General features: G+C 38.5%; 1 protein-coding gene and 1 pseudogene across 1 annotated transcript; both read right to left on the bottom strand.

Moving 5' to 3' along the window:
* The window catches only part of LOC136279212 (uncharacterized), a 360,360-nt pseudogene that overhangs the window by 326,930 nt on the left and 18,456 nt on the right, over positions 1-14,974 (bottom strand).
* Positions 2,743-4,768, bottom strand: LOC131793450 (tetratricopeptide repeat protein 28-like). The gene is made up of 2 exons (XM_066162585.1): positions 3,522-4,768; positions 2,743-3,021 (listed from the first exon to the last, which is right to left on the bottom strand). The coding sequence occupies exons 1-2, from the start codon at positions 4,751-4,753 to the stop codon at positions 2,964-2,966; spliced, it is 1,290 nt and encodes a 429-aa protein (XP_066018682.1). The 5' UTR covers positions 4,754-4,768; the 3' UTR covers positions 2,743-2,963.

Raw genomic sequence — 14,974 nt, 5'->3', positions numbered from 1 at the left:
CCTAAGGCCATCAAAAAATCGAAATTAATAGTAGGGGTCTTATTTCTTTCCGCAAATTTATTTATTTTTTATTATTTTTCTCTGGATGTTTTTCTGGGTTAAGTAGTCTACCAATAATTTCAGAGCAGTTTAGACCAACTATCCACAAAATTTCCGTGACGTAGCTCCTTTAATTATTCCCCTAATATTCCTCCCTTGCACCTCGACAGATTGAATCAAAAGCCAGAGAATCCGGCCATCTTAATGAACAAGCGAAAGGGCGGATCGAGAACACGAGAGGAGCCAAACTGAGAAATCGATCAGAAAGATGCCCAAAGAAGATTTACAGGGTGGCGGGGGTAGGATTTCAAGGCTAAGACGTAGAGGGGAAGAAAAGAGGGAGAAATTAAAAGCAGAAATAACAATGACATACAATCCGCGACTAAAAACTAATGCTCCCGTTGACATGTAATATGCTGCGTTGCAAAATTAAAGACGTCAATCAAACAGGCGCGGGAAATAAAGAATGACTAAAATGAAAGCAAATAAAATATACGAACGACTGAATGTGCTGCATGTTGAATTGAGACTGAGCCTGTCTGCCGAAGGCAGTGTTTTCAATGACGACTGAACGAAATAGCGTGAGTTAAATTGACGACTGATGACAATCAAACTAAAACGTTCCCCAACGTGAATCGTGAGGGCCTGAGGTAATTGGAACTAGGAAATTTGCTAGGCATTTTCTATCCTATCATATTCTATCATTTTCTATTTTCCAGCCTCTTCATAAAACTCATATTGAACATGGCACATTTAAAATGCTGTATTCTGTGGTTGGCGCGTTTCTCAACCCAGAAAAAATCAAATTCAGCTTGTATTCTTTCCATGTCATTCATGACTATTTAACAATAAGACGGCAAACCCGTGGTTTTTATTTGCTGATAGTTGACAAGGGAAGAAGGCCCAAGTCAACTATCAAAGATAATAGAGCGCCGATAAACGACACTGGTGCGCGCGTTATAGAAACGATAACGAGTTGTGAAATTGCCATACAAATGATGCCAATTCTTGGTATTCAAACCTCTCTCCTGCACCTTGTGTTTTACTCTATATTTGAGCATTTTGTGATATTCTTACTGTGTATTATAAAGTGTGTAAACCATGAAAAGAGGTTGCAGATTTGACAACACTATGAAGGTTAGGTTCTGAAAATAATAACAAAAATAATAACATGTAACCCTGACTTTCCCAAAGTGGCACATAAAAGTTGCCAAAGTGCCATAAAGGTGCCAAAGTGCCACAATGGTACAAAAGTGCCATGCAAGGTTAACAAAGTGCCACGTGAAGTTAGAAAAGTGCCATAAGGTACGTTAGAATTGTGCCACTAGTTACAAAAGTGTCACTTGAGGGGTGCAAAAGTGCCATGCAAGGTTAACAAAGTGCCACGTGAAGTTAGAAAAGTGCCATAAGGTACGTTAGAATTGTGCCACTAGTTACAAAAGTGTCACTTGAGGGGTGCAAAAGTGCCATGCAAGGTTAACAAAGTGCCACGTGAAGTTAGAAAAGTGCCATAAGTTACGTTAGAATTGTGTCACTAGTTACAAAAGTGTCACTTGAGGGGTGCAAAAGTGCCACTTAACGTTGCGAAAGTGCCACATCAACGTTACAAAAGTGCCTTTTCGTCTAGCTCTCTCTCTCTCTCTCTCTCTCTCTCTCTCTCCTCTCCCCTCTCCCTCTCTCTCCCCCTCTCTCTTAAGGTAAAGTAAGTTTATTTTGGTTTCTAATTACTCAGACAATGGACCACGAAATAAATACGTGTGAGTTTATTTCAGACAAACAGGAACGTTTTTTTCTGTGTTTTAACTAAACTAATGCGTTATTTTCGTTCTTTTTGAGGTTAAGGCTTTTTTTCTTTAACAAAAATAAAAACATCAGTTACACAGTGTCCCTCCTCAACTCACCCAGCCGAAAAAATAACTCTTGCATGCATTGCATGCCTGTGATTTTACTTTTTGTCCAGTCCACTGTTTCTTCTTTTAACTTTGTTTGTTGCAATCATATTGAGAATTGTTTTTTTTTCACTGCCCTGTTTGGTAGTTTTGTTTATTTAGTTGTATCTTGCACATAGCTCGTTCTCTCCTCCGATTAAATATTTCGTTCAAATCTTGCACAATGCTTTTCTCGTCTTTGTTTGATTTCTTAGTTAAATATCTACATTACTCTTTGTTTCAACTAAAATTTCTTTCCTATATTTAAATCTAGCCCTCTGTTCCTTTCCTTAATTCTGGCTGATTGTCACGTTCATATCCTACGAACTGTTTGCACTCTTCTGTTTGACGTTAGTATCTCGCGCAATGTTTTCTCTTAATTTTATCTTAGTAATTCGCTCACCGTTTGTCTTCTTCTCTGTTTGTTAATACTTTTCTTTTAGTATATTGCACTTTGTTTGTTCTCTTCTCCACTTAACTTTTAGATTAATATGTAGCGCCCTGTTCACAACACTTTGATTTTTGCGGTAATTCTCAAGCATTTTTCTCTTCTCTGTCTGATTTTTACATAATTACCTTCTCTTTTTTTTATTGTGTCTTCAGTATCTCGGCACTTTTTGTTCCTTGTTCTGTTAGTTTGTTATCATCTCCTGCACCTGTGAACAGTCTTAATCACTCTTTAATGATCACGTGTGCGTCCAACGGGAGAATTGAAAACAGAATTATATACATTTATTTACATTTTTATACATTAAGCTGATTTCCTACGTTCAGTTTTCCCATCCCGATTTATTGTAGTTTCTTATTGATAGTATACTTAATAGATCAAACGACTTAATTGCAGGTTTTATCGTCGTTGGCTTTCGATTACGCCTTGCTTACAAAAGCACGCAAAACCAACTACTTGACTTAAAAAAAAAATTAAAAATGTCTTCGCAAAGTAATACTAGTGTCCACTGAACGACAATGTATAGGAAGAAGAATCTTTGTGTAGGATCAGTAGTCGCTCTGTTTCTTCTTCGCCTCGTTGTTGTCCTCCTCGAGTTCCTCTTTCCTGAAAAAAAAAAACAATAAATTTGTCACTATTTCACCTTTAAAGTAGACGGAACAGATTTCCAAAGAAAGAAATTACTTTCTTCTTCAATTCCAGCGGGTATAATTGTCTAAACTTGTCGAACATACCATGCTTGATGCGAAAGTGACTTTAAGATTGTCAATTTATTGTTATTTTTGTTGATTTTTCACGGATAAAGTTAACTTTTTCAGCTTCTCAAGTTACCTTCATCGTCATAACGTGTAGTATCGCATCGAATTTGACCAATTATTTCCGAGTATATTGCATTCTAAAGGAACGCTAATTCAAAGCCAATTTTAGAAAGCCTTCTGTGAAAAAATTCTGGCTCCGAGCGCTAGACAAAATCAAGTTCTTTTTCGAGGCATTTTATGGATGAAAAACAAAGACAAAAACAAACAAAAAAAATTACGATAACTGAGTGAACTGAATAAGTTAAGTGTGCTAATCGGTTTATCGTTGCTCATTCTAACCAGACTTACCCTTTTTTCATAAAATCAAATGTCACGTTATCCCCCATCAACACAAACGGAGCCCATTGGGAAGGTTTGGAGAATCCATTGCTTCTCAACCACTGTACGGCCTGGTGAAGAGATTCACTAGCACTTTCTCCACGCACAAGGTGTTTATAGAAATGTTTCATGAGCTTCGCCGTTGCTTTGTCTTCTATAGCCCACGATGCTACCAACACTGAACGTGCACCAGATGCTAAGAATGCTCGAGCGATTCCAATAACTCCTTCTTTTTTAACCAATCCACGCCCACTGTGACAACAGCTGAGTACTACCAGTTTAGCTCGCACTTGAACTCCTTCAATGTCGGTCATTGTCAGGAGGTAGTCTTCCTCTTGTGGAGTGCTGTTAGTAGTACATTGAGGAGAGAGGGCAATCTCTCCTCTTTTGACATCCCCATGTGCGGCAACATGTATCAGACTCACTGAAGGTATTGCTTGAAGAACTGCCTGCTTTGTTGCGCGACTTCCCAATAAAGGCTGAACGCCCAGCAGTTGACCAACCATTTCTGCTTCCTTACTTGCACAGAACAATGGTGTAATGTCAGTGATACGTCCATTGTATTGCACTTTGCCAACCGTAGGATCACCCACAACCAGTCCGCCAGTTTGACTGTGATAGTCTGCTGGACATTCTTGAATAAGCCGGAGAGTTGTCAATGAAGGGACGATGCGTACTCTGTACTTCTCCGATAAATACTTTCCGGCTTGTTCATCGCGCAAGGAAGCAAATGGGACTCGGTACGAAAAACGATCCGGTACAATGATGATTTCGGGCTCTGTGAGTAAATCTACCACAGGTGCGACGATCCATTCGTAGCACAAATGATGACTTCCTCCGGTATCTTTGGTTTCGTCACCTCGCAAATTTGTTTGGCTCTCTTCATGAAGAGATGTCGTCATGTTGTCACCCAGCGATCGGTCTTCGCAGTTCGCTGTGGGTAAAACACCAAAGCATTTGGCGCTCTTTTTGAAAACTCCTTCCACTTCGCAAACTTGCTCAGCAATAAGAGTGTCTATTTTCACTTCGTCTGTTTTTCGAAAGAAAATGTCTCCATTTGCTTTCAATACCCAGAGCAGAACTTGCCGATCTTCATACGAAATGTACAAAAAAACACTGTTACTTTCTCTTCTCGCGATGTTTTCAATCCCGAACCGTGGATCAGCTGAGATGTGGCTTTCAGCGGAGTACTTGTCTGCCATGAGTTCTGCGAGGACTCTTGCTCGTCCCAGCTCCTCAGCATAGAGAGCATCTCGAAATTTTCCGGCACTACAAAGGAGGTAAGTGAGTAACTTGTAGGGAAAAGTGCCGTGTTTCTCTGATAGAGAAATTTTAAATTCACTGTTTCCTTTCTGAAGAGTTCTGATTTTTTCATATTTTTCAATACCTTGAAGAAGATATTTCATTGCCTCCACAACCTCGAACTGCGATTTCTTTAAAACTGTAATACCGAGAAGGCTTTTAAACTCAGTCATTTTGTGTCCAATTTGGCCACTTAACGAACAAGCTTTCTGTAAATAATATGCTGCCTTATCATATTCACTAAACGATCGAAATAGACCACCAACGGATAGGTATAGTTGTGCTTCGCATTCTCTATTGCTGCATTCTCTGCTGATTGTAAGCGCCTTCTCACAATGTTCTTTTGCCTTCTGAATGTCATTTACAGAAGCAAAGACATGTGCCAAACGTACAATAGCCGTGACTTCCAGTTCTCTGTCACCGATTGCAATACTGACGCCGACTGCTTTGTCCAAACATTCTTTAGCTTGCCGATTTTTATTGAGATTACTGTACACCATTCCAAGATTGGAGTATGCTAAACCTTCTCCTCGTCTGTAGCCAATTTCTATAGCGATGGCAAGTGCTTTCTCGTGATATTCTTTAGCATTCTGATATTCGCCAAGGAAATAAAACACATTTCCAAGGCTCCCGTATCTTGTTCCTTCTCCTGCTCTGTCGCCAATTTCTATCGCGATGGCAAGTGCTTTCTCGTAATATTCTTTAGCATTCTGATATTCGCCAAGGGAATCAAACACACTTCCGAGGTTCCCGTATGTTGTTCCTTCTCCTGCTTTGTCGCCAATTTCTATCGCGATGGCAAGTGCTTTCTCGTGATACTCTTTAGCATTCTGATATTTGCCAAGGGAATCAAACACACTTCCGAGGTTCCCGTATGTTGTTCCTTCTCCTGCTCTGTCGCCAATTTCTATCTTGATGGCAAGTGCTTTCTCTTGATATTCTTTAGCATTCTGATATTCGCCAAGGGAATAAAACACATTTCCGAGGTTCCCGTATGTTGTTCCTTCTCCTGCTCTGTCGCCAATTTCTATCACGATGGCAAGTGCTTTCTCGTGATACTCTTTAGCATTCTGATATTCGCCAAGGGAATAAAACACATTTCCGAGGTTCCCGTATCTTGTTCCTTCTCCTGCTCTGTCGCCAATTTCTATCGCGATGGCAAGTGCTTTCTCGTGATATTCTTTAGCATTCTGATATTTGCCAAGGGAATCAAACACACTTCCGAGGTTCCCGTATGTTGTTCCTTCTCCTGCTCTGTCGCCAATTTCTATCTTGATGGCAAGTGCTTTCTCGTGATATTCTTTAGCATTCTGATATTCGCCAAGGGAATAAAACACATTTCCGAGGTTCCCGTATGTTGTTCCTTCTCCTGCTCTGTCGCCAATTTCTATCGCGATGGCAAGTGCTTTCTCGTGATATTCTTTAGCATTCTGATATTTGCCAAGGGAATAAAACACATTTCCAAGGCTCCCGTATCTTGTTCCTTCTCCTGCTCTGTCGCCAATTTCTATCGCGATGGCAAGTGCTTTCTCGTAATATTCTTTAGCATTCTGATATTCGCCAAGGGAATAAAACACATTTCCGAGGTTTCCGTATCTTGTTCCTTCTCCTGCTCTGTCGCCAATTTCTATCGCGATGGCAAGTGCTTTCTCGTGATATTCTTTAGCATTCTGATATTCGCCAAGGGAATCAAACACACTTCCGAGGTTCCCGTATCTTGTTCCTTCTCCTGCTTTGTCGCCAATTTCTATCGCGATGGCAAGTGCTTTCTCGTGATACTCTTTAGCATTCTGATATTTGCCAAGGGAATCAAACACACTTCCGAGGTTCCCGTATGTTGTTCCTTCTCCTGCTCTGTCGCCAATTTCTATCTTGATGGCAAGTGCTTTCTCTTGATATTCTTTAGCATTCTGATATTCGCCAAGGGAACAAAACACATTTCCGAGGTTCCCGTATGTTGTTCCTTCTCCTGCTCTGTCGCCAATTTCTATCACGATGGCAAGTGCTTTCTCTTGATACTCTTTAGCATTCTGATATTTGCCAAGGGAATCAAACACACTTCCGAGGTTCCCGTATGTTGTTCCTTCTCCTGCTCTGTCGCCAATTTCTATCTTGATGGCAAGTGCTTTCTCGTGATATTCTTTAGCATTCTGATATTCGCCAAGGGAATAAAACACATTTCCGAGGTTCCCGTATGTTGTTCCTTCTCCTGCTCTGTCGCCAATTTCTATCGCGATGGCAAGTGCTTTCTCGTGATATTCTTTAGCATTCTGATATTTGCCAAGGGAATCAAACACACTTCCGAGGTTCCCGTATGTTGTTCCTTCTCCTGCTCTGTCGCCAATTTCTATCTTGATGGCAAGTGCTTTCTCGTGATATTCTTTAGCATTCTGATATTCGCCAAGGGAATAAAACACATTTCCGAGGTTTCCGTATGTTGTTCCTTCTCCTGCTCTGTCGCCAATTTCTATCGCGATGGCAAGTGTTTTCTCGTGATACTCTTTAGCATTCTGATATTCGCCAAGGGAAGCAAACACACTTCCGAGGTTCCCGTATGTTGTTCCTTCTCCTGCTCTGTCGCCAATTTCTATCGCGATGGCAAGTGCTTTCTCGTGATACTCTTTAGCATTCTGATATTCGCCAAGGGAATAAAACACATTTCCGAGGTTTCCGTATCTTATTCCTTCTTCTGCTCTGTCGCCAATTTCTATCGCGATGGCAAGTGCTTTCTCGTGATATTCTTTAGCATTCTGATATTCGCCAAGGGAATAAAACACATTTCCGAGGTTTCCGTATCTTGTTCCTTCTCCTGCTCTGTCGCCAATTTCTATCGCGATGGCAAGTGCTTTCTCGTTATATTCTTTAGCATTCTGGTATTCGCCAAGGGAACGAAACATAATTCCGAGGTTCCCGTATGTTGTTCCTTCTCCTGCTCTGTCGCCAATTTCTATCGCGATGGCAAGTGCTTTCTCGTGATATTCTTTAGCCTTCTGATATTCTCCTAGGCTAGTACAGACAATTCCGAGTCTTCCGTTAGCCACTGCTTCTTTTCTTTTGTGACCAATTGTTTTCATGATGGTGAGTGCGCATTGAAGGAGTTGCTTTGCCTCTACAAACCGGCTTTGTGCTATATTTATGTCTCCCAGTTCGATGATTAGTCTCCAGGCATGGTTAAATGTGTCAAGAAGTTTGGTGGCATGTCTTTCTGCATCTGTGTAACCAGAGATGGCGTAGTACGCATTGAATAGTACATCGGAGATATCAAGGTGACTACCAGAGTTAAGGTTTTGAAGTAGAATTAAACATTCATTACATAACTCAGTCGCTCGTAGGCCACGATTAGTGTTCAGAAGAAATATGACGACATTTAAACCTATCTGGACTGATTTTAGGATTTCTGCAGCGTCACTCATAACGGCCCTCTCCTGTTTGTTGTCGTAAGAAAGAATCAACAAAAAAAGAAGCTTAAAAATAAGTAACACTGATAAATGTTCGAGTTTCTAAACATGACGCGGGAATTTTCCTAAAAGTTCGTTACGTGAAACACGATCAGGATCCTCACTCTGCTGCCCTTCAAAAACCAGGGACTAACTCAGCTCTGATATCCGTTGTTATTCGTTTCAAAATCGAGGCAAATCAATATATCTTGAATCGATTCGGAGATATCCATCTACGTGACGCACAAACGGCCCCAAGCTCTAGCTGTGAGATGATCATCTTGCACAATAACAGACGGAACTTTAAGAGTTTGTATGGGAATATTTACGACCGCTCTAAGGAATAAAAAATTACGCCAAATTCTCAATAAAAATACCTCAACTTACTTCCACAGTGTATCACTTGTTATCTGACCGCTTACTCTGATGAAAATAAACCATTTTAGTGAGCTAGTTGTCCATTTCGAGGTGTTATACGTACATAGGAAATACCTCGAAATGGACAACTCGTTAAAATGGGTTCTTTTCATCAGAGAAAGCGGTCCAGTAATTCCGCCTTGACTGTTGTTGCGCAAGATGATCATCTCACAGCTGGAGCTTGGGCTGCCTGTGCGTGACATATATCTAGTTTCGTTGCGTGGTGGAAAAATTTGATTGACATAAATCCAACAAAAAAAATCACATTCTACAATTAAACGAAGTATAAAACTGTTCAGTTGATCCCAGATGAAGATATTTGTGCAAGATTTGTGTTGGTATTTCTAACCGTTTGTTCCATCGAGATCAAGCCGGCACGTCAGTCTTAGGAACTCGCATAATTAATTTGAGAAAAATTCAACCCAACGTTTCAACCGCTCACATGATGCTTTGTTTTTCAGACGAAGGAAAATCTTTCTATTTCATTCAATTACATACGCGTTACTTCAGTAACTGATATACCAAGTTCTCCAAAGTTTTTGTTTCGTAAAATAATAAAGTCAATTTCATTCATGGAAATGAAACTGAGGAAGCAATAAAAATGTAGAAATTAAAGAAAACGAACAGCTCACCTTTTGGAAACAGAACATGCCTTCTACATTAGTGCCTGATAGCGTTACTAATGAAAACAAAAATAAGAAAATGAAATTCCCAGACAAACAAACGTAAATGCAAATAGCTGGTGTAATAATATTTTGCTTGCACGGTTGGTGAGAAGAAGTCATCAAAATAAGAAAAAAAACCTTAGATGGAAGAAAGATTTTTTCCTAAGTTGCTCATAAGATTCATCAAATAACAAACGGGATCTTCTTAGTTTCAATCATCACAGAACTGATGAACTTGTAGTTTCTCCTTACAATATCAATATACACTTAATGCATGGCCCCGAGGGAAACATTTAGTTTTGTTTTCCCAAGAGCCCAACGAGAAAACAAAACTAACTAGTTTCCCGAGGGACCATACATTAAATGCTTTGTTATATATTTAGACTTTCCCTTAAACAATCATTTGGCAAAATCATGCTGTTGAAAATTGTATCCCAGTCGGGATACATTTGAATTTGATCAGGAATCAACCAACCAAAGTCTAAGTATATAACAATATACCATATAGCAATGCTAAAAGTAAGCAGACTCATCAATCAGAGGGTGTTATGTTTATGAGTAGCAAGTTTCCATCCAAACCAAGCTAACGCATAATGTTTATGAAATAAATTTTTAGCCGCTCACCTTTAAAAACTAAAAGATCTCTGGATAGTTAGGAGACCAAAGTCACAAAAGTGATGTAAACTTTCTCCGCAAAGCAATGAAGAATGCAAAGAGCTACTGTAAGATTGAATAGGAAAATTATCGGTTAAAATTAATCATGATAAACCTAATAAGGATGGAACCTGCATTACAGCTTGCCCGTAAGAGATCTCAATAAATATTGGAGCTCACATATCATTGATAAGAGTTTGCTGGTTTTAATTTTGCTTTGCTCGATTTTTAAAGCCATCAACTTACAGAAGTGAGGAACATGTTGCTTCTCTTTCCATATTATTCAGTGAACAAGCCACAAGAATTCTTATCAGCTGAGGGTTTTCTCTTAATACAACATTAAATTCTCCTTACTGACAAGCAAGGTAATGTGAGGGAGCTGATGAGATCATAAATTTAAAAGGGAAAGATGATAAAGTCCTTTAATATTAGAATGGTTTAGCAAGAAGACGGGAACGTCATTTCAGAACGGGAAAGTGCGCGGATAATCTGGACACGAATCTATTTCGACTTCCGATGTTAGCGTTGCCGTTTTCCCCATCAGGTTCAGGACGTCATTTCGCTGGTTTTCCCGTCGTGATCAAAACGCCTAGGATTTGCGTTAATTGTGCACTTATAAACGAGATAACGTTGTTTGGAATGATTTCAGAACTCATTTCCAGGATAACCAGGTTCCTTTCTTTGCTTTATTCGGTGAATTTGTGAAAATTTACCGCTACATTTATTCTGGATTCCCGAAAGGAAACACGATCGTCAGCAAGCGATCTAAGATTTTAGGGCTCAGTTACCTTTTGTAATTGAGCGTGGCTTTAAGCAACGTTAGGGCTTTTCTTTGATACATTTCTTAAACCATGTATGAAAACTCTAAGAACGGGTGCTGTTAATCTTATCGTGAATTAATTCATCAATAAATTAAACTTGCTTCATGTTAAATTTTTTCAAAATGAAACACGAAGGTTACCTGCTATATTATTCAGTGTTATTTGTTGTCATTGTCGTTTTAACCGTGATTAAAAAGTGTTCTGCGAATTGAAGACAGAGATAAAACAAACACGGCTTTCTACATATATTAATTTGATTCAGTCTTGAACGACTTTATTCGTTAAAAAATTAAATTAAACAAAAACAAAATAAAACCGGAACGAAGTCTGATTCCTAAGTCTAACCGTTTCGTTGGTGACTAGTTTGAGTGCATTTCATTCGTTCACGATTAAACGGAAACTCATTGTAAACAACTCCATCGTTGGGTCGCTTGATCTCTACATGTTTTCGCCATAACTCCTGATAACTCCGTCCAAAATGCATTGCAACTCTAAGAAGGTGGTGCTTAAAAGAGGTGTACCGTCATGATTGACAAGAATATTCAGTAAACAAGGGAAAAAACGGCGACGATTTCAATTCCAAATTATACTTTACAGAATTATGAAGAAAAACGAGTAGTGCTGAAATCTAGAAGCACGAAACGAAATGACAGCGATACAAATCAAAGAAAAAAATATTTAGTGGGCTTCAAAATTTGATAGATAAATCTGCAGACTCGAGAATTAACTGGAATGGAATAATTTCAAAGTTTAACCGCCCATGTGGATTCATATTAACAACTCACTTGTAGTAAACTATCCTCAGTTTGTGCTTGTTATACTCTCAAAGAGGATAATTTCGTATAAAACCGAAAATCCAAAGCTGATAATGATCCTAAAGAGCCAAGGTTAGGATACTCAAGGACAAATATGACGTGGACGGTTCGTTCAGTGAAACGACTGCTAAGTCACTTTTCAACAAAACGCGACGGCGTTCTCGACCCAGTTTTTTCTCGGCATTTTTGCTGCGCGCGCCGTTCTGAAATGACGTTCCCGTCCTCTTGCTAAACCACTCTATTTTGCAATCCAGATCAGAAATTGATTCCAATTTGGAAGCTCTCCACAAATATTATGAGATTTATTGGATTAACAACCTTTCTTATCACTGAATTTACTCCAGTAAACCAGAAATATATTTTTTTCGAAGCGGGAAAAGAATGCCTATTACTAAATTTAGTTTTTTCGCTGATAACCCTTTCAAAAATAAACACGCTTTGTTTGGGTGATGAGACCAAAAGTGGCGAGAAACAGAGATAAATGCAAGCAGCTCGTGTGAGAACAAAGTGCTAAGTTTGATCGGTCTAAGACAAGAAACTATAAACTGCAGGTGATAATCTCTCGGTGTAAGACATATCAATATGACTTTCTGTTTCGCTTTTCTTTCCACATCAAAAATCGCTGTCCTTGAATTCGATTTCTGTTGCGCCTGATTTGAGCAGACGCCGAAAACATTTTTTAAATAAAAAAAGAGAGAGAGAGAGAGATGAGACTGTAAGTTGTTATTTTCTTTATTTTCACCGCTTACCCTTGATCAAGAAGTTGTATCTTGTTTCATATTCTGATCGAATGACTGAGGAAGCCGAGAGTAAAAAACTGAAATAACGCTTTCCTTGCAAGACAGAGATGAATGACAATCTGACGAGAGTGAAAAAAAAGTAACAGCTTCATCGGTGAAACAAAGAATCGTTTAGAACTAAAACGTCGCTAACTTCCCCGTAATTTAAATAAAAAACATAGCATCTTCATGTTCTTTTTTTAAAGATTTCAGATTTAAAAATCTCATTTTCCCGTTCATTCATCGCGTATCTGCTTTAAATCTTTCACTCCCTACAGTGTCAATATATTCTTCAGCCAACAGTTTTGGAGAACAAAGAAACTTATCAGCTGGACGGTGTCAAATTGACGCAACACTTTATTCTCTAAAAATATTTCCTGAGATATTTGTTACATTTGCAAAGGAGACTTAGTAAGATTATCGAAGTTAAGGGCCTAAAATTAAGTTCATCATTTTATTTTGCAGACTATGATCAGTTTAAGTCAAGTTTTAAGCAACAAATCTTTGCCAAAATCTAAGGCTATTTTGAGGTTAAATCCTGTGGCTTTGAATGTTCAGTGCAAAACATTTCAGTTATTTAAAGCGGGAAATATTGTTTCTAAATTTATTTTTTATTACTAACCTTTTACACAAGAAGCTTGTATTGTTTGATATTCAAGTCGTATGACTGATGAAATCAAAAGCAAGAAACCTAAATAAGACTTCCCCCGCAAAACAAAGATAACTGCGAATAGCTATTGTAAGAAAGACGTAAAAGCTTCTGTAAAATAGAAGTAAAATGGGTGAATAAAACATTGATGAACCGAAGAGGGAAAACGGTCACCAAGTATAACTTCAAAGATGGAGCTCGATTTGTACAGAACACACAAAAAAAGGCCGTTTAGGAACCTGATGATCAATCGTTCATCATCCTCTCCATAAATTAAGCACACAGGTTTGAATTATCAAACAGACTAGATTTCCCCGCCTCGAATTAGTTTGAAATTAAGCAATACTGTGCGATTTGTATATATAGAGGATATTATATGGAATGTAACAAATATCTCAGTAAATATTTTTAGAGAATGTAGTTTTGCGTCCTCTCATAAAATCTCCGTTTGAACCCTCTCCTCTGATGTTGTTTCCTTGACCTTCATAAGTAACTTAACGTTTTTTAGTGTCAGTTGTAACAGAGTTTATTATCTAGGTACTGATGAAATAACAGGATTTTTCCTTTTACTAAAAAATCATATCTTCATCGCGCGCAGTGAAGATACTGTTTTTATCTTTCACGTGTGAATGTATCTCTCACAAGTTCGCTTCGCTCACTCGTGAGAGATACTTTCAGCACTCGAAGGTAAAATCGTACCCCAAGCGGCCATGTAATGTTCTGTTTGTTTTCTAGATACTGATGAAATTCATACATAAAAGACAACTTTTTTTCAAAAGAACCAGCTGCTCGCCTGAGCGGGAAGCTCTCTTGTAATTGGCTGATCATGTTAGTAACCATGGCGACATCAATATTCTCACACGTGAAAGATGAAAACAGTATCTTCACTGCGCGCGATGAAGATATGATTTTTTAGTAAAAGGAAAAATCCTGGTATTTCATCAGTACCTAGATAATAAACTCTGTCACAACTGACACTAAAAAACGTTAAGTTACTTGTGAAGGTCAAGGAAACAACATCAGAGGAGAGGGTTCAAACGGAGATTTTATGAGAGGACGCAAAACTACATTCTCTAAAAATATTTACTGAGATATTTGTTACATTTGCAAGGAGATTTAGTAAGATCATGGAAGTTAAGGTCCTAAAATTGAGTTCATCATTTTATTTTTTAGACTTTGATCAGTTTAAGTTAAATTTAGGCGACAAATCTTTGCCAAAATCTAAGATTTTTTGGAGTTTAAATCCTCTGGCTTTGAATGTCCAGTGCAAAACATTTCAGTTTTTTAAAGCGGGAAAGATTGTTTCTAAATTTATTTTTTATTACTAACCTTTTACACAAGAAGCTTGTATTGTTTGATATTCTAGTCGTATGACTGGTGAAACCAAAAGCAAGAAACCGAAATAAGACTTCCCCTGCAAAACAAAGATAAATGCGAATAGCTATTGTAAGAAAGATGTGAAAGCTTCTGTAAAATAAAGTAATATGCGTGGGTGAATAATAAATTGCTGAACCGAAGAGGGAAAACGGTTACCAAGTATAAAGATTTAACTCGATTTTTACAGAACAAAAAAAAGGCCGTTTAGGAACCTGAAAATTAATCGCTAATCATCCTCTCCATAAATTAAGCGCACAAGGTTAAAATTATCAAACAGACTAGATTTCCCCGCCTTGAATTCATTTGAAATTTAGCAATGCTGTGTGATTTGTATCATACTCTGCGTTACAATTGACACTGAAAAAAGTTAAGCTACTTAGGACGGCCAAGGAAACAACATTAGAAGAGCCGGGCCCAACGGAGATTTCATGAGAAGAAGAATTTCTGCTCATTTGATGGACATATTCATGAAAAAAATTTCAATTTCGAATGGCCTTATTTCACCCA

Source organism: Pocillopora verrucosa, chromosome 2, assembly GCF_036669915.1.
Source record: "Pocillopora verrucosa isolate sample1 chromosome 2, ASM3666991v2, whole genome shotgun sequence".
In the NCBI taxonomy this organism is placed as follows: Eukaryota; Metazoa; Cnidaria; class Anthozoa; order Scleractinia; family Pocilloporidae; genus Pocillopora; species Pocillopora verrucosa.
Note: the sequence above shows the minus strand (reverse complement) of the source record. Positions and strands in the feature narration are given on the sequence as shown.